Raw genomic sequence first — 27,877 nt, forward strand, 5'->3', positions numbered from 1 at the left:
TACCCTGAAATGGGTTGGCGTCTAAGATTGTAAAGCAGTGGCAAAGAGATGATTAAATGTGTATTTTAGAAAGATCTATGTAGTGGAAGTAAGAACAGATTAGAGGATAGTAGTGGTAGAGACTGACTTTATCACCTTATCGGAAAAAAACCAAAAACCATGTCACAAGGGAGACGTCTCTGCCAGGTGGTGATCTAGGTTCATCTCCTAAGTGACCTGCTCATTGCTGTGTGGGCATCTTAAATTCTTGTCTCGGGAAAATTCAGTTTTAAGAGTTATATGAAATCTGAGCTAGAAATCCTGAACCAAGTACTAGGAGGAAAACTGAGATAAAATAATCAAAAAAGATCATAAGGTCAGAATTGGAGCTTTGGTATCATCCTTTCAGCAAACTTTTAAAGTAACTTTTGGGTTCTATTTAGAACTTATTTTGACTCTGAATTGATTGCCTTTAAATTCTTTCTGACACTGTTTTTTGGAGTTGTTACTATCACTTTAAGATTTTTCATCTTTGATGCTTCAAATATTAAAATCAAGTTATTCTAGCATTGGTTATGCAAGTTGTATTATGCCCCCTGGTGGCAATATGGATAGGAAGATGAGAAACATATTTCAATCAAAAGAAGAGAGCCAACTTAATTGAAATAGGTGGCAGGCCCTGAGTTTGAAATGGAATTTCATATAAAACTTTTCTGGTCTTACTAAAAATAGGAAACATCCTGTTAAGCTAAAATCAGATGCATTAACTTCAGCCTGCAAGGTGCATATTTCAATTTCCCTTGCTTTGTCATAAAATGGATTAGCTCCTTGAAATATGTCAGTTGAACCTGAAATTAAATATTTGCTCTACATATAGCTAATAAGTAGCTGGACTCACACAAGATAACTAAAGTCTATATAGACACAGAATTCCCTTCAAGAGCAGGCTTTAGCATATGTCACATATACATGAGGCCATTGCCTTTTTCCAGAGTATTAATTTCCCTATGCTAATAAAATTTTAAAGGTTACATAGCCCAAATAGTCATTTTCAAGAAGGCACTAGAGAAAAATTCTAAGTGTTTAAATTTGTCCTCCAATCAAAACGGCCAAAGATAGGTTTTAATGCAGATTATACTGATGGCTCCGTGATTAAGGCTTTTTTCTGTTTGGGGGCAAAACAAGATGAAAGTGAAGATACTAAACCACTAGAACACGTGTTGATGTTTGGTGTGGAAAAAAAAAAAAAAACCATGAAAAATAAGTGTTTCTTCCTGGGTTGAGATAACCCTGGCCTCAATGGCTATGTTATTCGGTCATAGGAGAGGAAAAAGGCTATGCCTTAAGTGGCTATAGACGGCTGGCACTATGCTGTATTATTGGTGCTAAAAAAGGAGGCATAGCCACCAGCCTCAAGAAACATAAACTCTGGAACAGTGGAGGATCTATTAAAAAATTACAATATAGGAGTTCCCGTAGTGGCGCAGTGGTTAACGAATCCGACTAGGAACCATGAGGTTGCGGGTTCGGTCCCTGCCCTTGCTCAGTGGGTTAACGATCCGGCGTTGCCGTGAGCTGTGGTGTAGGTTGCAGACGCGGCTCGGATCCCACGTTGCTGTGGCTCTGGCGTAGGCTGGTGGCTACAGCTCCGATTCAACCCCTAGCCTGGGAACCTCCACATGCCGCGGGAGCGGCCCAAGAAATAGCAACAACAACAACAACAACAACAAAAGAGACAAGAGACAAAAGACAAAAAAAAAAAAAAAAAAAAAATTACAATATAGGAGTTTGTCTTGTGGCTCAGTAGGTTAAGAATCTGACTAGTGTCCAAGAGGATGCAGGTTTGATCCCTGGCCTTGCTCAGTGGGTTAAAGGATCCAGGGTTGCTGCAAGCTGCAGCATAAGTTGCAGATGCAGCTCAGATTGGTGTTTGTGTGCCTGTGGCATAGGCCACAGCTGCAGCTCGGATTCCATCCCTACCCCAGGAACTTCCACCTGCTGCAGGTGTGGCCCCTAAAAAGAAAAAAAATAATAATAAAATGATACAAATTATAGTGAAAGTAATAACAGAAAATGAGGGAAACCTGAGGTTTAAAAAGGTATTACAGCTATAGTTTGGGTGACTTGAAAAATGAGTATTTTTTCAGTTGGACAAAAGAGAAAGACAAACTACAGGAGGAAATGTGCCAAGACATGGAAGTGTGAGGTGCTAAGGAAACAAAGCTAGTTCAGTTTTGCTTGAGGATGGAGTTCAAATGAGAAACTAGTAAGAGAAAAGGTGTAAGAGTCCAGAGTACGAAGGGTCTGGAAACTCATGAAAAGTTATCCCCTAAGTGACAGATCACAAAACCCTAAGTTGATCAGAAATTCTTTACTATGCCCTTAGCCAAAACAACAGTTTCATTATCAAGTAGACAGGTTCAAGCAACTTAGGTATTTATGCCCTAGCAATATGTATTTAAGAAAAAAAAAAAAAACTGAAAGAATATTTTTATTCTATTCTTAGGTAGCTAATGATTAATTGAATGTGCCTGCCTATTGGCGTGTACAAATTCTCAAAGCTTAAAATTAGATTGGATATTGATACTCTCATTTCTTATTCCATAATGATCTTCAAGCTTGCTTTGTATCACAGCAAACACTAAAAAAACCAGCTTTTATCACTGAAAGGAATATAATATGATCTAACACTGAAGATGTGAACTCTTTTGAGCTAGTAGTTTGCATTGGTGTCCAAGACAAAGGGCATCACTGTTTCCTTTGCAAACTTAAAATACGCCATGGTTTCCCAGTGAGCTCACTATGGCACCAAGCAGCACAATTTGAAAATCTAAGAGATTTTGAATTAATTACTGACATAATTTTCATGTTTTGAATACCCTAATACCTTTGTAGAGGCAGTTAAAGACTGGAAACCTGGGAGAAAAGATTATTGCAAGTACACCAGTTGAGAAATGATGACAATGTAAATTACAACATGGGCAAAGATGGGCAAGAAGGGAGACTCAGGTATATCAATCCGTAGTTCTTGCCAAATAAATGGATATAGGGGAGTGAGATGTACTGACATAAGAGGGAAATTTAGTAAGTTCTTTTTCCATAACACATTTTTAAAGTATTTTGATAACTTTATTTGCATCTGATCCTGTATTTTGCAATCCTCTATTATATTTCATGCACAAAGAACACTATTCTGAAAAGGTCTGCTAGGCTTCACCAGAATGCAGAAAAAGGTCAAGAACACCTACAATCATCCTTTGGTGTCTTCAGGGCATTTGTTCCCAGACCTGCTCTGGGTTTTTGAAGTGCCATAGTTGGAACTCTGTATCTGTGGCTTTGCATCCACAGATTAAACCAACTATGGATCGTGTAGTAGTATTGAAACAAATCCATGTGTAAGTGGACCCTTGCAGTCCAAAGCAGTGTTATTCACAGGTTAACTCTACTGGCTATTGGATACTCAAATCTGAAATAAAAGAAAAATAGGACAAATATAACTAAATGTATACAATGTACTATAAACTGCAGGGGTGTTTGACCTGTGACTGAAGTGAGAGGTACAGATAAAAGTTTTCAAGGAGGGGTACAGAGGCTGAGAAAGGGAGGAGGGACAGGGCAGTAGCCTAGAGAACACAAATACTTCAGAGAAGAAGAGATAATAAGACCCTCATGGGAAGACATTTAAAAGGACTAAGCAGAGAATTAAGACAACCAAGAGAGGGGTGTTATGGAGACAAAGGGAAAAAATATTGAACAGGAGAATATAAGAAAGATAAAAATTAAAAGGCATCTAGAGAATTTTGATAACTAGTAATGTGATCTTAGAAAGTTTAGTGGAATACTACTCAGCCATAAAAAAGAAGGACATAATGCCATTTTCAGCAACATGGACGGAACTAGAGAATCTCATACTGAGTGAAATGAGTCAGAAAGACAAAGACAAATACCATATGATCTCACTTATAACTGGAATCTAATATCCAGCACAAATGAACATCTCCTCAGAAAAGAAAATCATGGACTTGGAGAAAAGACTTGTGGCTGCCTGATGGGAGCGGTAGGGAGTGGGAGGGATTGGGAGCTTGGGCTTATCAGACACAACTTAGAATAGATTTACAAGGAGATCCTGCTGAATAGCATTGAGAACTTTGTCTGGATACTCATGTTGCAACAGAACAAAGGGTGGGGAAAAAAAATGTAATTGTAATGTACACGTGTAAGGATAACTTGATACCCTTGCTGTACAGTGGGAAAATAGAAATAAAATAAAATAAAATAAAGGTTTAAAAAAAAAAAAAGAAAAAGAAAGTTTAGTGAATTAGTATGGATAGAAGTAACAATGCCAAATGGGCAGAGGATGAAGTAGAGTCACGTGTATAGATTAGGTTTTCTAGAAATTTGGTTGTGAAAAGAGCAGAAGCTAAAGGTGGAGAAAGGTCCAGGGAGTTAAAATTTTAAATATAAAATGAGAGAGACATGGTCATGTTTATATCTATTAGTTAAGTCTCATAAACAGACCTTTCTATGGATTAAAATTCTATTTTTTAAAATGCAAGGAAGCGACAGGGTAATAGCTCAATTTTGAGCTCCAACTATTCCTCCCTGGATACCTAGATCTTCCCGCTCTTCACACTTCCGGACTTTTCCTCTCACTGAAAGCCTGGTCTCTACCTACAGTAGTAGTTAATATTTCTGACAAAAAGAGAAGTACCCGGAATGTTAAATGTCCATACTTAGTATGTATTGTCTACCATGCCATTGTTCTAAGTAGTTAGCACATTTTAACTTATTTTCCTTATAATAATGCCATGGTATCAATGAAGAATTAGATAACCACACTCACACTACACTCTCCATTTCAAATAATTACATTAGAAAGCATGGTATAGTAGAAACATTCCAGTTTCAGTATCGTACAGGGCACGATTCGAATTGTGGCTTAGCTGTTTAAACTTTTAGGACCTTCTTAGTTACCTTGCCTATAAAGTAGCTATAAAAATGTCTACCTAGTGTTGCTTAAGTGAAGATCAAATGAGATTCCAACCACAGTGCTTAGCAAAGTGATGGTTCAATAATACAGTTCCTCTGAATGTCAACAAAGCAACAACAGCCATGACAATAACAAAAAATTACATATTTCAAATGTAATTATTTCTGACTTACGCCAACCACTACTTTCAACAAGAAGCAGAGACATGAGCACAAGTTGCTTTAATTTTAAGTTCGTAAAAGTCTACAATAAATGCATTATCTTCCAAAATAATAACCTATGAGAGTATATTAAAAAAAAAACTCACTGAACCAACATTATTTGGTACTTTTGATACTTCTATTAACTTCAACTTAACTATTCCCTTTCAAAATATAAAATTTAAAATTGGCAGGTTATTTACAAAAAGGTTTTGTAACTTTGCTAATCAGGTTGACATTTTGAACATCTTCCTCTTCAGTTCAGCTGTTTTCTCTTCTATGTTAGCATGACAGTCCTCTGTTGCCTTTTCAATGCCTTCGTGGTATTTCTCCAAAGCAGCTTTCAAGCTGAGAAATATTTCCTAAGTAGAAAATGAAATAGAATAAGAATTATTCCATGCAACAACCTAAACTAAAAATGAGTTACAAGAATTCATTCCAACAGTCCCATTCACATTTATTAACAACATTTTAAAGCCTAAACTGTCTTATGCATACACACATACACACATGCCTACTCTTATTAAGCTGTAAAGATGTATCAGAAAGTCAGCTATAAGAAAGAACGAAGCAAAAACATAAACAATGATTTGGAATCTAAGACATTAAGAACATGTTTTTACTTTGGAGATTTTCTTGTTTAGTAGGCAAATACCTAGATTACTATAAACAGCTATAACCTCTACATTTGATCCTGATCATCATCTAAATGATAATGTAAACAGATTTAATAAGTAATCTATAGGACTAAAAACATACTAACACCTTTTAGAGTTGTTTTAATAAACTACTCAGGCAGTTTTACTAAAAGCAATAATGAGATTTCATATAAACCTACATGGACGTGTTATTAAGAATTAAGAAAAAAATTATAGAATAATTTTTATAGACTGAATAAAATAGTAAATAAACCAATTAGTTATGCATATATTTTCTCTATATCACTCTTATCAAGTGCAATTTTGATCCGCTTATTATTCATTTTTCTTAAAACAATTTTCAAACGTTGATACAAAAAAAAGAAATATTTTAAGAGACTATAAGCAGCGTTTCATCACTGAAATAAAACAGCAGGCCTTTTCCAATGGAAGGAAAAAGCAATTTATTGGTATAATAGGTATAAATGCTCTCAATTTAAAGTGTTGCTCCCATTAAATTTTTCTTAAACCTATAGTTTGGCTACTACTTATCTTAGTTTAAATTCTAATATAGATACTATCTGATTTTGAAATAATTATATAGAATATAATTTAACATAGTATAAATTCAAAATGTTCCAAAACAGAACACTATTTCCAGAGACTGCCACCTAAGCAAGTTTGTGAACTATTGCTTTATATTAAATGAATACAAATAGATGCTTAAAGCTAAACACTTTCCCAAAATCTAAACATAGATCATTTTAAAATCCTAATATAAAAATAGAAGGGTGTATTTAGATTCCCAAAATCTAATCAGGCATCAAATTACTACAACTATGACAGAATATGAATCATTAGGAAAATAAATCAAAAGGTTTTGATACCTTTATTTCTTAAATAAGGTGAATTAGTTGCTAACTTACATAAAATCCATTTAAAAAAAAAATCAGCACATTCAGCAGCTACAGATCAATTTAAATCCCTAGTTCTACAGAAGTAAGCATTCATACTAAAAAGAAAGTGGAATAAATTTGGTAGAGATTACTCATGAGAAACTCTTAAAACAAAGTGTGGCTAAATAAAGATATACAATCTGTAAATATCTGAACCAACTATATCGACACACTTGGAGGAACAATTTTCTCCTGAGAACAACTATATTCTCAAGGAGGAACCAAATCCTGCGGGTAGAGCCACAATAAATGAATGAAACATGAAAGCCCAATTCCAATGGCATATTCACAGAAGCAAACAAACATCTGAAGTTCTAAGCCAACTCTCACAGGATGTTAATAGCAATAGATCACAGCCCTCACAAAAGCTACATATTTAGTTTCCAATTAAATTCTGTATCCAAGTGTAACTTGATCATGTTAATTCACATGATAAGTAAGTCTTACTGTGATGGTTTCCACTGACATTAAATGTTTTTAAACTCTAACTCTAGCTCTACGGTATCTAATATGACAACCACTAGGGACATGTGATTACTTAAATTTACATTTAAACAGCTCTTTGTCCCTCAGCTGTACTAGTCACACTTCAAGCTCTCAGCTACATGGACCTAACAACTACCATACTGAGCACTACAGAACATTCCCAGCAATAAGTTCTATTGGACAGCATTGGACTAGGTAATAATCTCACTTTTCAAATCAGAAAAATTTAGGATTACATGATATCCATGGAGTTTTATGGTCAGTGTAGCCATTTATCCACCAAATATGTATTAATTCATCAACCATTATATTATTGAATCACTTCTACAAGTAGCACCAAAAACAGTTCAGTGTAACAGAACATGCAATTAAGCTTCCTACCGTAAAGAAACATACAATCTAGACCAGACTGGTTACTTGAAATATAACTAGTATAAACACAGAACTACATTTTAAATTTTATTTCATTTTAACTAATTTAAATATAAATGTAAATAGCCACATGCTGCTAGTAGCTACCCTCGTGGACAGCACAAATCAATAGATTAAAAATGCCATGTTATTTGAGATATCTGAAAAGGAGCTAAGGAAAGCTATATGAAGAATACATTTTCCATTAAACCTTAAACAATGAAAATAATTAACTTAGATATAAAACTTTAAAAATCCTAGAAGGCAGGGGTCATGCCTTCCTTGTTCACACTTATTCCCTGAGTCAAATATAAAGGTGGCATGTAGGAGTTCTCCTGTGGTGCAGCAGGGTAAGGATAGGTTGTCACTGTAGCGAATTTGGGTCACTGCTGTGGCGTGAGTTTGATCCCTGGCTGGGGAACTTCCACATGCCATAGGAGCACCAAAAGATAAGCAAACAAACAAATGCTGGCTCCTAGTAGGTGCATAAACCATTTGTCAAATAACTGTCTATATAATAATAATTGGGCAATGCTTGGTATTCAGGGCAGATTTGATGCAGGAGAATCTTATGGGAGAAATTTAAGCAAGTTTTTGTTGCAATCTATGATTACTACAAAATTATGTGATAGAAGTATGATTAGAAAGGGTTGTTATGGAGTTCCCTTTGTGGCGCAGTGGTTAACGAATCTGACTAGGAACCATGAAGTTTCGGGTTCAATCCCTGGCCTTGCTCAGTGGGTTAAGGACCCGGCGTTGCCGTGAGCTGTGGTGAAGGTTGCAGACACGGTTGGGATCCTGCGTTGCTGTGGCCCTGCTGTAGGCCGGTGGCTACGGCTCCGATTCAACCCCTAGCCTGGGAACCTCCATATGCCGCGGAAGCGGCCCTAGAAAAGGCAAAAAGACAAAAAAAAAAAAAAAGAAAGGGTTGTTATGAACATCACCAATGAGAATTTTTTAAAAATCTTATAATTGGGAGTTCTGTTGTGGCTCAGTGGGTTATGAATCTGATTAGTATCCATGAGGATGCAGGTTTGATCCCTGACCTCACTCAGTGGATTAAGGATCAGGTATTGCTGTGCCTGTGGTGTAGGCCAGTGGCTGCAGCTTCGATTCAACCCCCTTACCTGGGAACTTCCATATGCCACAGGTGCAGCCCCAAAAAGAAAAAAAAAAAAAATCATAACATTAACTTGGTGATTTCTGGATATTAGGACTATCTTAAAGAAAATCCAAAACTGCAATCCTTTGTGATATTTTGAAAATGTTGATGCCATTAGAGAACATGAAGAAAGTAAGTGAAAGAGAGAGGAAAGAGAAAGGGACAAAAGGGGAAGGTGAAAGGGAGGAAGAGGAAAGACAATGAAAGATGCTGAATGCAATTTCATAAATGTTCTTTTGTTGTGGTGATCTTATCCACTGAGAATACCCATCAGGCAGCTAAAGTAAGGAGTAGAGTTGAGGTAAGTGGGCAGAATAGGAAACATCAATGTTTGAAAACTATCTAAATAAAGGTGTTAATTGGAACCAGGAGAGATGAAATATCTATAGAAAAGAATATTTAATGAAAAAAGGGATATGATGATCACTAGTGTCCAACAGAAATACATAAAGAACAATTTGGCAATCTTAACATGTTCTCCTTTCCTTTTCATGAAAGATGATTATGAAATAAGCTAAAGGGAGTTCTTTGACAAAATGTATCTTGATTTCACCATAAGACTTAGACTCTCCCAAACTGTTTTGGAACAAATGGCTATCACAATGTTGTCTGGATGAAGGTATGGTTAGAACAACGTAGCAAGTTGAACAACTGTATCCAAAGTCTTGATCAATAGTTTTATGCCATTCTGAAAAAAGAAATGCAATGCAGCAAAGGGCTTAGTCCTATTCAACATTTAATTCTTAGAAAAAGGCAGGTGACACTAAGCCATGAGAAAGAGTTAATGTGAACGATACATGGATTTAAACTGACCTCGATATTTTGGAAATCTAGGGTAAAATAAATAAAATGACATCTAAAAGAAATAACAATAAAATCCCAAAAGTTTAAAAAAATAGTTCTTTAAAGAATGGTGAAAAAATTTTAATTTGGCAGAACTTCATATAAAAAAGACAGAGGTCCTTTAATTTGCTCACAAGTGCAATACAAGCCAAGGGCAAGATGTTGTTGCTAAAAAACCAACCCAATATTATGCTTCATTAACAAAAGCATTGTGCTCTGGGGCTGGTCACTCCATTATTTAGAAGACTATGTTTAGTACTGGGTTCTACATTTCAAACAATTAAAAAAGCAGGAAACAGAGTAGAGAGGACAGTAAACAGGACAATAATGAATTTGAAAATTAAGCTATATAAAGAATGGCTGGAAAACTAGGGCTGATTAACCTGGATGGGAAAGCTGAAAGAGCCCATGATCTTTATCCTCAAAGGTTTTAAATACATGGGTAATTAAGTAGAAGAGGGTACCGATTTGTTCTAGAGAGAAGGTTCTGGTTCACTAGAGTACAGAAATAAATATTTTTACACTCAAAATAAGAAGTAACACTTTAATAACTAAAGCTGTCCTAGTAGAACACCTCAAGTAGTGATGAGCTCTATACTATTGACAAGGAGGCAAAACACATCAATGGTTCTCAAGAACCATGTTAAAAAATTTAAGCTCATGGGCCCCATTGCTGGTGATTCCTTTTTTTTTTTTTCATTTTTCTTTTTAGGCCTGCAACCATGGCATATGGAAGTTCCCAGCCTAGGAGTCAAATACGAGCTGCAGCCACAACAATGCCAGTTCCCAGCTGCATCTGTGACCTACACCACAGGGCATGGCAACACTGGATCCTTAACCCACTGAGCAGGGCCAGAGATCAAACCCATGTCCTCATGGATACTAGTCGGGTTCATTACCGCCAAGCCACAAAAGGAACTCCATTGCTGGTGATTCTAATTCAATATATTTGGGAAGGAGTTTGCTCATTTTTAAGTTCCTCATTAAATTCTAATACACAGCTAGTTTTTAAGTAACACCATGATAAATGGCTTTCCAATTTCACAGATATTTATGGAAAGCGTACTATGTATCATGCACCATTCTAGGCATAGTCTGACAAGATATAATACTAAGGTAAAAAATACATGACTGCTATGGTTGAGAAACTTAGTGGTGAGACATATGTGCACAAAACTAAAGGAACTTAAGGCAGGCATAGCCATCTTTTATGACTGATACACAAAAGATGTGTACCTACACTAGTTACTGTTTTATTAATTGTATCTGACCATGTGATAACAAATAAATATCTGCTTATTTGATTTGGTTAAGAAGTAGGATTAAGTATCTCCTAAGGTCTTTCTAACCCCATTCTAGAGACAAAGAGGCCAAAGGCTGACTCTCAGTAGATATCCAGTGAAATGGCAGAAAAAAGAGAAGTAGTTTGAATGCAGAAAACAAACAAACAAACAGAAAAATGAGGACAGTGTACTGGGCAGACCACGGAAGAGAAAACCCAACCACTTCTTCTTTCTCCTTCTTACTTCCGTTCTTTCCTTCTTTCCTTCCTTTTTAATTTTTAATTTTTATTTTTATTTTTTGCTTTCTATGGCTGCACCCATGGCAAATGGAAGTTCCCAGGCTAGGAGTCAAATCGGAGCTACAGCTGCTGGCTTACACCACGACCATAGCAATGCAGCATCCAAGCTACATCTGCAACCTACACCACAGCTCGCAACAACACCAGACCTTCAACCCCCTGAGTAAGGCCAGGAAACGAACCCACATCCTCATGGATACTAGTCGGATTTGTTTCTGCTGTGCCACAATAAGAACTCCCATTCCTTCCTTTTCAAGTAGACTGAGAAATTTCTCAGTATATATGTGCACATGCTAACAACCTAATATTTTAGGGGATAAAGGTTCCTGAGAACAGGATGAGAGGACTGTCTACTGTGATTCTTTTAGTATAAGGAATCCTTGCAAATTAAATGTGGATGGCAAAAGGTAGTGACATTATGTTTAAATATCTTTCAGGTATCAGAGGTTTAAGCTAAGATATCAAGGTAGGTAACGTGAAGAAGAATGAGCAGGAAAAAAAAAAGAGGCCAAGGGATTTTAACATGACAAAGGGTTATTTTTAGTGACTTCCGGGTGGAGCAGTTTGAGACATTCTTAAGTATACTGGACAAACTTCAAAAGTTTAGGAGAGAATGAGCTGCGATAAAGCTCATTCAAGAATATCACTACTTCTCTGGGTCTCCGACAGTTGAAAAAAAAAGATAGAAACAGGTAAACTTTTTGTTTGGCACTATACTAATATTTGGAGGATAAAAATATAGAAGACAAGATGTCTGTCCCCATTAAACTTGAGACTGTGAAACAATAAATGCACTTAAAACAAGCAAAGTCATTTTAGGTAATTATGACAAAGTTATTACAAATCTCAAAATAGGGACAGATCTAAGCTATGTTGTTTCAGGTAGCAACTCAAATGCATTTAACTTTTATAGTAAGAAATATTATTGAGATCCTTTTATCAGGAAAAAAAATGCAGAAAATTTTTAGATGACATTATTATTTTTTTGGCCGTGCCCATGGGAAGTTCCCAGGCCAGGGGTCAAACTTGAGCCACAGCAGTGGCAATGCCAAGTCTTTAACCACTACGCCACCAGGGAACTCCAAGATGACATTACTCTAAATCACTATCCAAGTTCATTTATCAGAAAGATTCAGAATCTTTATGGAGCACCTATTCTTACTGCAAAGCACAATTCTAGATGCTGACAGGAAAAAAGGCCAGGTAGAAAAAGAGTATGAAGTAGATAGACATACATGCAAACTACCCCAGGGTAATGGAAAAGGTGCCATAAATGTCATAAAAACAACAGACCTGCCTGAGGGGTCAATTTCTCCTCTGGAGAACTGACAAAATCTTCAAAACAAGAGTGACATAATTTATACTTTAAACTTGTGGCATTATCTGAAATTAATTTCTTATGAATGTACACACACCTGGGATTTCAGTTTCTCCCTTTCAGCAGCATCTTTTAGTTGCTGAATTCCAAATTTAATTTTCTGGATTTCTTGATTAATTGTGGTTACTTGCTCATAAACAGCACCTCTTTTTTCTTGAGCTTTATTGCAGTCTCTAAAGGAAAACAGAGATGGCTAAATTATAATTCCTCTTAAGAACCTTAAACTCTAATTTTGATTCCAAAGTAACTGTATTTGATTGACACACCTAAAACTCTTTTCAAGATATAAAAGCAGCCAGATGAGAACCCCAGGGTGGCGCTACACTCAGGTCATGGCATTGCGTGAGCTCTTTCACACAAAGCTATTATTTAAAATGGAGATTATAAGTCACATCTGCCCAGCTGTGCTCACTCCTGTACCATTGGTGGGAATGTGAATCAGCACTTTTGTGCAAGGCATGTGGCAACAAATTAAAACGCTCAGACTGTGCCCTTTTTCTTCATCTGCAAGAGGAGGAAGAAAGGAAATCTTCAGATGATCCAACACACCTTTTAGAGGCTGAAATGATGACACCTCATAGATTTATCTGGGGCATTTATTCTAAAAACACATTCTTAGAACTGATGGGAAGAAGACTATGCTGAAGAAACACCCAAACATACTGGCGGACAACAATGATGATGAGGACAGTGATGACATAATGCTTAATAAGTATCACTTCGTACCTGAATTCAAAAAATAAGACTTTTTTCAAAATATGCTATAATGCTACAGACCAGAGAGACAATAGGATGGACCAGTTGATTCATTCTAATACAACTCTAGACCATTGGCTCTAAAAGAGCACTGAGATAAGCAGTAGCACCAGAACCCTTTTGAAGAATTACACAAAGGAACTGGAATTATAATATTTGGAAAAGACAGAAAAAACAAAAACCAAAAAAACTAGTACTTAAAACAGTTCTAAATCTAGACATAGCAGCAGAATTAACTCATCCAACTTTCTGAAATGACAGGAGATCTGGAATCTTAGGGGAAAAAAATGCATTAGGTTTTTCTAACTACTTTCTAGCACATTAAAAATAAGGTCCTACTCAATCACTGTGCGTTTGTACTGCTTGACATCCTCATGCTTCTTATTTATCCGGAACTGTGCTGTGGCAAGTTTTTCCTTCTTCACGATCATCAGTCTTTTAAAGGAATTTTCTTCAGTCTTCAATTTCTTCAATTCCGACTCATCACTTTCAATTTGATCCTCCAAGTTCAGGCTCTGTATTTTAAGAGACATATTTAAAGTCAATACAACAAATTAGGATTTACAAACAAAATGAAGGACTATCTTCTAGGATGAGCTATAATAAAATACAATTTTAAAATGTGATAAAGCTGTTTAAAGCACTGACAGCCCAGCACAAGAATGCAGACTGAACAAGAGACAACAGAAAGGCACCAGGGATACTGAGAAAGTACCTGACGCCTTGAGAGGTTGTTTTATCTCATCATTTCATCAGCAAGGATTGGAATAGAAGAACAAATTAATAAAATCAGCCAACAGGCTAAACTGGGGGCCTAAGGGTCTGAACTAAAGTAGTGGGAATAAAGAGAAAAGGAAAGACCCTGGGAACAATTAAAAAGCAGTGGCTCACAATCTTTTTTTTTTTTTTTTTGTGCTGACACTTGATGGAAGATAAGGGAAGTATGTAGTTGTGAAAGAATATATCTATCAGACCATCTTACCTTCTAACCCCTTCTTCCCTCAAAAAAGAAATCTTTTATCAAGTGCTATGTTAGTGATCCCAGGGACAGTCTGGACTAGGTAGATGAGGAAGTGAAAAAGATTTTCAAGTCTCCAGCCTGAGAAACTTAAAAACTTTGGCATTTGCTGTCCATCTTCACTCAGGGCAGGGTCTGTGTCATAAACTTTAAATCTCTTCATAGATCCTACTAACTTCAGTGTTAGGCAGTAAATTGGGACCTTGTGCTTGCTGCTTAGATTATTTCCAACTTGTTAAAACAAGTTTAAAATTCCATGATTTTTTTCCCTGAAATATACATGGCAATATGCTATGTTAATTAATTTGTTATTCATTTCATCTGAAGGTTAAAATAGGTCTACTACTGCTATGTTTAAAAAGAATAGTGTTTTATTCATGAGCATACATTACCACATCTATTATACTGTAGAAATGACTGCTTTTCTGTAGGAAAATAGCAACAGAAAGTAAAAGCAAATCCAAGGAAATACAGTAAACTATTACTAATAAAGACATAAAAATTCCACACAATACAAACCTCCTTTAAGACAGTGGTTAATTTTTCTCTATTATCTGCAAGGTCTTGTATTTTCTTTTGATACAACTGCACCTCCAGCTGACATGAAGGCAGGCAGTCAACCGAGTCTCGATAGATTTCATATTTTTCCATCACTTCTTGCTTTGAAGGAAAAAACACAGAAACCAGTTTGACACTCTCCTTTAAGAAACTGCAGTAGCGTCAATTTGTTTGCTCTTAAATAATTTCTGTACTTAATACTGAAAGCTTAAGAGCAGAGAACAATTAAATTTCTAGGTCAGTAACAAAGCACTACTACTGACATGTGTCTAAGCACATATAATTATGCTTCCTAATTGCCAAATATCCTTGAACAAAGAAAAACTGCCATAATTTTGCTAAATCACTCACTGAAGTACCTTCCAAAGGTTATTCATGATGATTTTAAAAGAGTTCATTTCTGCTAATACTCAAACTACTCCTGATTACTCCTGGGCAATTATATTACCAATTATAATCTTCCTATTCATTTGTATAATAACTATTACTACAGCTAATTCTTTTAAAAAGATTAATTCTTCTTCTAAAATTAGTAAATGAGCATATGTTTACCACAAGTACTGCAATAATACAAAGGTTTTTTTTTTTTTCCTTTCTCCACTAGCCTACCCCTCCTCCCTTATTAATCAGTTGGATTTTGTCTTCAGTGGAATACTTAATCATATTATTACTCATTTTTCTGTTGAGCTGCCTTTTTTCTTACTAATTTGTAAATACCCTTTTCTGTCTTTGCATATAATAGATATAACCCCTTTACCTGTCATTTGCAGAATAAAACTGTTCCACAGGTCTATTTTTCTCTATAGTTTTCTAGTTTCCAATTTTAATTTTAAAATTCTATCCCAGTCCAAGGTAATAAAATGTTCTAAAATTTCTAAAATTGTTAAATCTTTAATCAAATAATTTCTGTAAATAATGTAAGGTATAGACCTAACTTGCTTGTCTTCTAGATGAATAGCCAAATGAATCTGAATTATTTATTAAATAAATAGATCTTATAAATACTCAGATCTACTTCTGAACTTTCATTTCTGTTCTAGTCTGTTTATTTCTGTGTGATAATTCTTAATTATCAAGAATAATTTTAATAAAAAATTCCCATAGTAATCCATAATCTTCTAAAACATAAATCATATCATATTCCAGTATCCCCCTTTTAAACTACAGTGGCATGCACTTGTTTTTAAGGTAAAATCCAACACCCTGAATAATATGCCTGTTGCTGATTTTTTTCCATCATCAGTTCATGCTACTATCCTTCTTATATACAGCCTGCTTTCCTCCTTGAATATAACTTACTCCTTACTACTTCATAGACTTTGCATATGCTATTCCCTCTGCCTTGAATGCTCTTCCAAATATAAATTTATTAAGATAACCTCTGTTCATCTTTCAGATTTCAGCATAAAGTTCCACTTTCTTCCCACCTCCACCTCTGATTTCCATAATACTAAATTAAGCTACTCACATGACGTTATTTCAAAGCACCCTACACTATTTTTTGTTTCTCTTTTTGGTACTTTTTAAAAATAGATTTTATTTTTTAGGGCAGTTTTAAGTACACACTGAAACTGAGCAGAAGGTACAGAGAGTACCTATACACTTCCTGCTCCCGCACATGCATACCCTATACTTTTTCATAATATATACTATAATCTGTAATTATATAACTGACTATAAAATTGTTTAACATCTTTCTCCCTTAAAATAAAATAACCAAGTCTCATGAAGATGAGTAATTTCTGTTTTGACCATCCAGAGCAAAGCCTCAAAAATCTGTTGTATAATTAAACATATGTCTTGAAATTATACTTCTTTTCCCTACATCAACTTTAGAGAAGAGCTAAAAATTAAAGACAAGGGCAAAAAGCTTAGGAGGAAGAGATGCATAGATAATCTGGAAATTAGAAAACTAGCACATGAATAAATAAGAGTTGCTGAAAAGAAAAAAGATAGAAAAATATTAAAATAAAAAGAAAACTCACTCTGGAATTTTTAAGCTTCTGGACCGTATCTTTCATTTTTTCTTTATAATTCTTCAGCTTCTCTGGAGAATCCACAATTTTTGTTTTCAAACTCTCTTGTACTTCTTTCAAAGAAACCACTGACAATTTTAGTTCATTCTGTTGATAAAACATTTTTATATATTACATATAATAATAAAACTGGTGATTTGCCACTACAATAATGGAAAAGAACAAAGAAACTAGGTCCATGCTCTTTGTTGTAAGGGTAAAATTAAATTATGACCACATCACTCCTGGGCTTGATTGCTCAAATTTGTCTAAAGGTCAAAGATCAGGCTCCTTAGAATAACATTAAAGATATTTCATTACATGGCTCTTACTCTCCTTTCCAATGTCATTTTCCACCAGCTTCTGTCCATAACCTACAATCCAGTAATACTAGTCAGTTGTAGGTCTGGACAATTATAGTGATCTCTCTGCAGTATGACTGCCACCACCCCACACCACTGCTGCAAGTGAGTTTCCATTAACTCATGAAAATCCTGCTCCTATTTCCTCTGTATTCCTTCTATAAACAGTATAGTTATTGCACATGCAATACTATAATTATGTATTTAATCGGTTTCTGAATTAACTAAGCAACTTGAGGTTGTAAACAGTTGTCTCCCAGAACCCAGAGAAATTAATAGCACTGAGAAGGTATTCAGTACATGGTTATTGAACTGAAACAAATTTCCTTCTCCTGAACTTCAAACTGCTTGGGGGAACTAAAGTGAAGGATATCTGAGAGTTCCCTTAAAATTTTTCTGCAAGTCTAAAATTATGTAAAAAGAAAAAATACTCTTATAAACTTCCTTCCTAAGTATTAGTGGATAAAATTATACTTACATTGTTTTGGGATACCCTATAATTCTATGTACTGACAAGGAAAGACAGCTAAGAAAAATTAAATATAAGAATAAATTTATTGATCACCATATAACAGAAATCCATTCCTATGAAAACAGAACAAAATAGCAACAAGTGACTATATGCACCTATATAATGCACATGTAACGGCATGGAAAAAGAACTGGAAAGGAGTAAACTTTAGGTAAGGTTGGCTGAGAGAAGAGGGACTTTCATGTTTCTCTCTATATAGATAGAAAGATAGATAAATAGAAAAATAGAAAGAATAGATACATGTATATGCATGTGTGTGTGTGTGATTTGAGTATCATATAACAGGAATGTATTACTGCATGGCTTGTGTCATTTGTCTACATTATTTTTAACTAAAAATAAAGTTCTTAACTCTTGATCAACTAACTCAGAGGACAAAGCTAAATGTTTAAAACAATATATTTATTACTTTATTTAGCAAACCACATTATCTACTCTTTTAATGCCCTATGAAATTAGCGATCACTTTCCATACATTAGCATTGACTTTCATCACTTTTCTTCTTTTTACAAAAAGCCTAAATTTGATAAATTTACAAAGTGGTTGTTTTAATATAGATTTAAGTGGGACTGACAGAAATTTAATAATAATTGAACAAGCGTCGAATCTACTTAGATGAAAACATCTGCCAAAAAGAGTGCTAGAAAAATAAAGAATATATTAAACCAAAGTAAATTTCGATAGCTCTAAAGTATAAGCATTGAAATAATAGAAAAATTGTAAAAGTACAATGAGAAAACATGGAATTAAAAAAATGAGGAATGAGATAAGCCTGTCTGTGTATAGAATTAAAGCCAAATGTAGAAGACTACATCTATCAATTTTACTATATAAAAACATAAACCTTCTAATAGGAAAAAATTATGAATTTGAAAGACATAGAGTTAATAGTTCTAATTCATGGAGTTAAAAAATAAATGAAATAAATAAGGAATATAAACACGTAATTCACAAAGAAATAACAACCACTGAATAAGGTGGTCTATATCACTAAAAATAAAAAACAAAAAATCAAAATTAAAGTGTTTTTTTTTTCTTACAAGAATAGCAAATATAGGGAGGGGAAAAAAAGTAAAAATATCCAATTTTGACAACAACATAGAGAAAGGAATACTTTCATATTCTATCGGTAGAAATGCCAACTGATCTTTTTAGAAGTCAGTCTAGCAATGCGGGCTAAATTTAAGTGTGATTCTCTTTAACCCAGAAATCCTACATGTAGGAATCCACTGTAAGATAAAAAGCAGCCTGGTGCACAAATATATACATACAGCAGTTCCCGTTGTGGCTCAGTGGTAATGAAGCCGAGCAATATCCATGAGGATGTGGGTTCGATCCCTGACCCCACTCAGTGGCTTAAGGATCCAACCTTGCCATGAGCTACAGTGTAGGTCACAGCTGCAGCTCAGATCTGGCATTGCTGTGGCTGTGGCACAGACTGCAGCTGCAGCTCTGATTGGACCCTCAGCCTGGAAACTTCTGTATGCCATGAGTGTGGCCCTAAAAAAGAAACAAACAAAATTATACATATACATGTATAGGTGTGTAGGACATATATGCTATTGTTCAGTAGCAAAAAAATGAGAAGCAATATGAATGTCTAACAACAGGACACTAAAAGGATCTACGTTAAGGTTCATACATAGAATGCACAACCATATGCAATATAAATGTAATGAGGATCCATATTGATGTGATAAATTTATACTACATTGTATGGTAAAAAAGCAAGTTTGGGACATGTAGCATGTATCATTTATGTAAAATTATACATATATGTGTATATCTTCAAAGGGAAATGTAAACTATGACATATATCTGATTGTGTGATCAGAAATATATCTGATTGTGTGATTTTTACTTCCATCAGACATTTGTTTCCATATTTTTTAAAACAATAGTCACCTATTATGTTTAAATTGAAAAAAGTTAAATTATTTAATTTTAAGGGAAAAAAGGAGAAACATAATAACACACAGATAAGATCCTCCTCCACATAAAAGATTCAAACTGTAAGTGCTAGTTAAATGAAAAGATACTTACCAAATGCTTGGTTTTCTCTGAAATATCTGACTTCTTTTGGGAATTTCCCTCTTGCAGCACTATCTAAGAAAAAAAAAGCAAATGACTCCTTTATAATGATTCAAAACAAATTTAGATTTAGCCACTCAATACTTTTTCATAAAATAAAAGAGAAGAATTAAGTGGATTAGACCAGATATTCTCCAACTTTCTCTGTTCATGATGACCCTAAGGCCAAAAGAAACACCAACAGTTCCTTTATAAAGTAGTTAAATCCAAATAATTGAGTATTTATATCCTACAAACTTAATAGCCCTTTGAAAACATAATACATACAAATGGAAAGAAAAATAATATTTTTATTTTATTCTCAAGACAACCATAACTACTTCTAAATTGGATGTGTGTACTGCACAAATTGGTCACCACACAAATTCATACATCTTAAGAATCATTTCACAAAATTTTCATTTATTGTTGCATGATTTTCACATAGCATTTGCTTTTTATCAGAGTGAAAGTCAAAACCTCAGGTTCACAGGATTTGAAAGGAAGGTAATGTGAGTTAATACTGAAACTGTGAACTACTTTGAGCTACAAGTTCAAGTAGTGTATGAGAAACAGATGCTGAAAATTGTTTCCATTAAAAATTTAAAACATCCTGAAGCAACTTGAGGGTTTGCTGCACTATCCAGGGTGCCTTATGCAGTTTGGAAACATCATGTTTAAAAAGAAAAATCTTAAAAAAAATTCTAGTCAATAGGAGAGCAGGTAACTTTGACAACATCAATTAATAATCATCGTTTGATCTAGATAGAAGAATATATCCATTAAAAGGAGCACAAATGGTCACAGTGATATACCCTATTTCTTTAGTAATTGAAAGTAATGTGCTGTTAGCACCAGCACATCTATTCAAAAAACTTGAAAAAAAAAGTTTAAGGTGTCTAAAAAGATACCGTTTTTTGACGAAACTCTTGATTCAATGATTGCTGCAGCTCCTGAATATCATCTGAAAGCTGCTTGAACTCAGCTTGCTCTTCAACTGGAACAGAACTAAACACCGCAAGATAGATTAAAATAACATATATCAGGTTCTTAACCTTGAAAGGCCAAAAAAAAGTCTCTGCCCTCAATAATTTAAATGAAAAAAAAAAACAAAAAAAACCACAACTATCTGCTTTCATGTTCCTGAATGCTCATCCTTCCACATGACAGTGACTCAAAATTAATGACCTGGCCTTTTCTACACAGAGAAAATAAAAATCCTTTCACTTCCTGCCACCACATCTATGTGTGGACTCATCTGCATACATACCTACCCTTTCTAACTCCATTCCTAATGTTAGTGCTGACATTTTCACCTCTCCTCTGGCTCTAATTTCCTCACACCTCTCTCCTGTATCATTCATTTATTTTGCTCTACTAATCCTTCCTCGGAGCACTTACAATTCACATTCCAGTCTCTGCCATGTGAATGTTCTCAACTTTAGTTTTTTGGGATTTTTTCCACACACTTTTAATTAGCTATTTACACTTTTTCCTCTTTAAATTCCTGTTTATAGCCTTTGCTTATATTTTTTATTATCTTTTTTTCCTCCCAGTTTGTAGGATTTTTTTTTTTTTTCTTTTTAGGGCCATACTTGCAGTATATGGAGATTCCCAGGCTAGGGGTCTAATCAGAGCTACAGCTGCCAGCCTGCACCACAGCCAAAGCAATGCCAAATCTGAGCCGCATCTGTGACCTACACCACAGCTCACGGCAACACTGGGTCCTTAACCCACTGAGCAAGGCCAGGGATCAAACCCGCAACCTCATGGTTCTTAGTTGGATTCATTTCTTTGCTGTGCCACAATTGGAACTCCAGTGTTTTTTTTTGTTTGTTTTTTTAACATTAGGAATATTACAAGAGCTTTGTTATTGGAGATAGTAATGCTTTGCTTCATATGTTATAGTCATTCTCTTGTAGTTTGTCATTTCTCTTGGTTGAAAGTAAATTTACCATGTTTAAACTTAATATCTGCCTCCTACTCCCAGTCTTTTCAGCTTACTGCTGTCTCTAAAGGCAATTTATACTAGGGCTTAAAAAAAAACCTCTCACCTAAACCAGACAAACTTAGATTTCAATGTATTAAAAGGGTTAAGAAAAAAATCCCCTTTTGTCCAAAAGCAATATATGTAAGGCCAAGAAATCATAACCCTTGAATGATTCTTTTCCCTGTCTGATCTTTGAGTCAAAACTAAACAAAGAAAACCTTGTTGAAGGAATAAAAATTTTAGCAGAATTAACTGATATGAAAGAAAGAAAATCCAGTCACTTACATAAGATAAATACCCCCAGATATACTTGAGGAGAGTATGTTAATGGCTTTAAACATGTCTGGCTAATGCACTAACAACAAACAAGTAATAGAATACACTATGAACTAAGAGAAAGAAGAAAAACTAGTTTTTCTTTTCCAGTAAAGGTAAACTTAAATACTCTGCTATTTAAATAGTAAAGAAGATAAAAGAGACAAAACTGTAGGTTGTAAAATACTACTTACATTCATTCTGCATTTTGAAATTGTATTTATTTGTAAATGTACTTACTCAAGTCTCTCCAATTTCATTAATGCCTCCTGGTGTGCAGTATTTAACTGCTGCATTTTGTCCACAGAAGATTTCTGTTAAAGCAATTTTAATAATTTTATACTAATGTTTTTCAACATATCAGTGATATGTTTAAAAAAACATCTACCAGTACAGGCTGCAAAATGCTTGTTTACTCTGCAACTTTCATCATGAGAAATAAGACATTTAAGAAAGGATTAGGCATTTATGACAAGTGAATTAGGAATTTCTTTACTTATTCAACACACAAATGTTGAGATCTTCCCAGAGTTATGCATTGTGCTAGGTACCAAGAATAATTTCCAAGAAGACTAGTTTTTAATTCCTGGACTTAAGTACTTAGGTCTCCTTGGCAAGTCAGAAAAACAAATATAAAACTACAAAACAACTTATTATAGGACCAAATATCATGCCATCCAACCCAACATGGGGAATGGCTAGAAAGACTGTCACAGAGGGTGCACAGAAATGATTGATGTCTGAGCCATGTTTTTTAAAATGAGGAGAAATTAGCCAAGCAAAATTGTGTGTTGTATGTGTTGGCACATACAAGCGTAAGCTTTGGAGAACATCTGACATTTAGGAGGTCCAAGTTTAACATTATTTGTACAAGAAAATATTTATTTATATAGCTCAGTTGCTTAAGACTGAATTCTTTGGTGTTAATGGGGTGCTTTTCTGAAAGTATGATATATCAAAATTGAGGACAGATGAGAACAAATCACATAGATAACCCATAATCTTTCCAAATTCTCTAAATTGTTGATGAAATGAGTTACTCTCTGTTAAAGTGATTTACTTGAACTGAATCCTATAAATAATACAACTGTTAGGCAAGCAGGATAAACATAACAAAATACCTAATTAGGCCATTATTTAGAAAGAAATATAAACTTCAAATATTTCAATTATAAAAAGAACACTACATTATCTATGAAACTTCAAAGAATATGGTTGTCACTATTTTCTTTTACATTTCCTAATAAAGGAAAAGGAGTCTCAGCCACAGGATTAAAACAAAAAAACTCAACCTCTCCCTAATAATACCAATTATAAAAGGAAATCTCATCCTGAGATAAGCTTATTAAAATCTATAATTTCACATAAATATATTAATTTGATTATAAAGGCCATAAAACAATTAGGTACCTATGACAACTATTTCAAAACTGATTAGTAGTTCATAAATGATCTACCGACCTGGTATATTACCCAAAAATACACTTAAATCTTACATATTGCCAAAGAAACTCCATATATGTCTCGCGGCATGCTTCTCTGAAGTGAATAAAGTTGATAATGCCACTTAAAAACCGACTTGTCCGTTTTGCCTCTAAAATAGAAAGTAAGACTCTTTAAATAAAAACCTTTGAAACTATATAATATAAAAATGAAAATTCATCCTCTCCCATCATATATTCTGTCCATAGCATATAGAACAAAAATGTGCGTATGCTAATTAACCAAAGGGCAGACCATCTGTTCTAACTTAATGAACAGAATTTTCTTAGCATTTAACCCCCCCGAAAAAAGCACAGAAAATCAGATGAAATATATAAAACAACAAATTTTAGACACTGAACAACAGGCAATATAGGACAGCAATCCCCAAGAGAAGTAAACCTTATTCATGCACCAGCCCGCCACTTAAGAGAATTTTCAGGCTGTGTCCCAGAACTCATGGGTTTTTCTGGGTCATGAAGATAGAGTTTAAAGTTTCGAGACACCAAAGGAACAAGACTTTTGGAGTTTGAAGAGGGCAAGGCAAGTAGAATTTATACAAACTCTATCTTCTTGATTCAGTCTTTATAAATATATTCCATTTGTTCAGGAAGGTAGAGAAAAGCATTAACATTACAAGGAGAGAAAAGGAAGACCTGGATGAAACTTTTACAATTGAAAAATAAATTATCTGAAAAGAAAAATACACTAGATAGGAGTTCCTATTGGGGCTCAGTGGTAAAGAAGCTGACTAGGATCCATGAGGATGAGGGTTCAAAACCTGGCCAAGCTCAGTGAGTTAAGGATCCAGCATTGCTGTGAGCTGTGGTGTAGGCTGTAGATATGGCTTGGATCCTGCATTGTTGTAGTTGTGGCTAGGCCAGCAGCTGCAGCTCAGATTGGACCCCCTAGCCTGGGAACTTCCATATGCTACTGGTGTGGCCCGAAAAAAAAAAAAAAAGAAAAAAAAAGAAAAACACACTAGATAGGATTAAGAAGAGGGAAAAAATGTAATTGTAATGTATACATGTAAGGATAACCTGATCCCCTTGCTGTACAGTGGGAAAATAAAAAAAATTATAAAAAAAAAACAAAAACATAAAACTATTAAAAAAAAAAAAAAGAAGAGATGAAAGGATTAGTGAAATTGAAGACACAGCAATAAAAGCTATCTAAAATGAAGGCCAGAGAGAAAAAAATGAGTAGAATGCTTATGATCTAAGGGACAATTATCAAGCAGCATAACAGATGTATAACTGGAGTCCTACAAAAAGAAATGGCAGAAAAACTTTTATAATATAGCTAAACATTTTCCAAATTTAATAGAAACTATAAACATATCCAAGGAAGTGATTAAATCTAAATGTGTGTGTGTGTGTGTGTGTGTGTGTGTGTGTGTGTGTGTGTGTGTGTTTGGCAGAGGTGAGTTGGGTAGAGGAGCCAAAGAGAAAATCCCCAAAAGGCAAACTACAATCATACTGCTGAAAATTTTTGATAAAGCGAAAGTCTTATGAAAAACAGCCAGACATGAGAAGAACCAAGAAAGAATAACTCCAGGCTGAGTAAGAAAGTGATCTGGATCATTAACTTACACGTAGAAACAGTTAACGATGCCTTGGACTCACATAACATAGAGGACTGGAGCTGAGATCCCTACAAGATGTGGGACTCCAGAAAGGCTACATCCTTAGTAAAAAGGTAGATTAAGGAAGGAAAAATTTCTCATAACAGTGCAGAGAAATGACAAAGTTAAAGTGTCTTAGTCTTGTCTTCAGTGAGGAAATAATCTCCTCTGAGAATTCTAAACCTTGGGCCCACTGCCAAACGGGTTTTTAGTTAAAATTATACTATATATGTGATCCAAGAACTATAAAAATTAGGAATTAATGTTACAAGTGGTCTTTAGCCAATGATAATCCTGGACTAAGTTCCAAAAGCAAAAGATACCTCAGCAGGGATGTGGTCTCAACCCCTAAAGCCAAAGAAGCAAAAGACTACCCTGCTGAAGATGAGCTTAAATTTACAATTCAAAATGCATGTTTGCACATGCACACACACACACACTAAATCATCTATAGCCAGTTTGCGGGATGGAGCCAAAGGGAAATTTATTGCACTAAACATCTAAGAAAGGTCTAAAATTGATTGTCTCAGCTTCTATCTTTAAAAAACTAGGAGAAAAAAAATAAAGAGCAAACTCAAAACAAGCAGGAAAAAAGAATGACTAGCAATGAGTGCAAAAACCAATAAAATTGAAAACAAATAAAATACATAAAAATCAGTGAAACAAAAAGCTAGTTCTTTCAAAAGATAACAAAGTTGATAAACCTCTAGCAATACTGATGAGGGAAAAATCAAAATGTGAAGAAACAAATTACTAATGTCAAAATGAGAGAGGGGGCATAACCACTAACCTCAAAGACTATTAACATGTTACAGGAAAATCATGAGCAACTTTATGCTAATACTTATGCCCATTTAAACGAAATGGATAAACTCACTGAGAAAGGTAACCTACAAAAGTTGACTTGGGAGCTCTGGCAATAAACAACCAGCATATCCCTTTATTTATCTAAAAAATTGAATTATTAATTAAAACCTTCTGACAGAGAAAAGTCCAGTCCCAGATGGAGTCACTGGCGAATTCTACCAAACATTTAAGGAAGAAATAATACAAATTTCACAAAACTATTACTGGAAATGAAAGAGAGAATCTTTCTAAACTTATCCTAAGAGTCTAGCAATATACGGATATTCAAATCTCTCACAGCAGTGACATTATAAAAAAAATACAGACTGTCATATAATTGGAATGATACTGAAAATAGCCTCTGCAGATCGACTTCTTACATTTAGCGATATGCATTTAAGATCCCTGCATGTTTTTTCATTGCTTGATAGGCTCACTTCTTTACAGCACTGAGTAATAGTCCCCTGGCTTGATGTACTAGTTTATTTATTCATTCACCTACTGAAGGGCATCTTGGTTGCTTCTAAATTTTGTCAATTATGAATAAAACTGCAACAAAGATCTGCGTGCAGGTTTTGTGTGGACATAAGCTTTCAACACATTTGGGTAAATACTAAGGAGCATGACTATTGAATCATACAGTAAGAATACATTTAGTTTTGTATAAAACTGACAACTATCTTCCAAAGTGGCTGTACCATGTTGCATTCCCAACAGCAATGAATGAAAGTTCCTGTTGTTCCACATCCTCATCAGCAATTGGTATTGTCAGTGTTTCAGCAACATGGATGGACCTAGAAATTATCATACTAAATGAAGTAAGTCACACAAAGACAAATATCATAAGAGATCACTAATACGTGGAATATAATTCTTAAAATGATACAAAAGAATTTATTCACAAGACAGAAACACTCAAAAGATTTTGAATCCAAACTATGGTTACCAAAGGGGAAACACTTTGGAGGGATAACCATTTGGAGGGATAAACTGGGAGGTTTGGACTGACATGTACACACTACTATATATAAAATACATAAGAAAAATTTTGCCATTCTAACAAATGTGAAGTATTAGTTCAATCACTTTTGACAAAAAGTTCCATCAATGGAGAATGGATAATTTTTTCAATGAGTGGTGCTAGAATAATTTGATAACCATATGCATAAAGGAAAAGAAATGAACTTTGACCTTTACCTCGCATGATAATCAAAAATCCAAAGACTGTTATATTGGGAATGGATGTGCAATGGGACCCTACTGTATAGCTCAAGGAAATGTGTGTGACTGGGTCACTTTGCTATACAATAGAACTCAATGAAGTATTGTAAATTACCTATACTTTTAAAAAAACAATAAAAACTAAAAGCACAACATGCTTAGAGCAAAAGAGGAGTAAATCTTAGCATCCTTAAGGCAAAGATTTCTTGATAGAACAAAAAAAGTTTTATGAATAATAAAAGAAAAATATCAATCCATTAGAATCTTCAAAACTGAAATATATTTTGTGCTTGAAGATATTATGAAATTGAAAAGGCAAGTAATAGACTAAGAAAATATTTGCACACATCTGATAAACCTCTTGTTTCCAAAATATCTGAAGAAGCCTTCCCACTCAATAAGACAAAAAATTCAATTTTTTTAAAGTAGACAAATGATTCAAATAGCCACTTCACCGAAGAT

At 34.6% G+C, this 27,877-nt stretch overlaps 1 protein-coding gene across 4 annotated transcripts in view; it reads right to left on the reverse strand.

The window, feature by feature from the left end:
* The window catches only part of NUF2 (NUF2, NDC80 kinetochore complex component), a 31,321-nt gene continuing 8,611 nt past the window's right edge, over window positions 5,168–27,877 (reverse strand). For 2 of the 4 annotated variants that reach the window (XM_005655379.3, XM_021089489.1), the window contains exons 6-14: window positions 23,739–23,836; window positions 22,483–22,556; window positions 20,849–20,945; window positions 19,911–19,973; window positions 16,943–17,080; window positions 14,919–15,059; window positions 13,721–13,896; window positions 12,663–12,798; window positions 5,168–5,531 (exon numbers count right to left, since the gene is read on the reverse strand). In XM_005655379.3, the coding sequence (XP_005655436.1) occupies window positions 5,397–5,531; window positions 12,663–12,798; window positions 13,721–13,896; window positions 14,919–15,059; window positions 16,943–17,080; window positions 19,911–19,973; window positions 20,849–20,945; window positions 22,483–22,556; window positions 23,739–23,836 (1,058 nt within the window). In that variant the 3' untranslated portion in view covers window positions 5,168–5,396. The remainder of the gene's footprint in view (window positions 5,532–12,662; window positions 12,799–13,720; window positions 13,897–14,918; window positions 15,060–16,942; window positions 17,081–19,910; window positions 19,974–20,848; window positions 20,946–22,482; window positions 22,557–23,738; window positions 23,837–27,877) is intronic. The other 2 variants (XM_021089490.1, XM_005655380.3) reach the window with 1 other exon arrangement.

The sequence above is a fragment of the Sus scrofa genome, chromosome 4, assembly GCF_000003025.6.
Source record: "Sus scrofa isolate TJ Tabasco breed Duroc chromosome 4, Sscrofa11.1, whole genome shotgun sequence".
NCBI lineage: Eukaryota > Metazoa > Chordata > Mammalia > Artiodactyla > Suidae > Sus > Sus scrofa.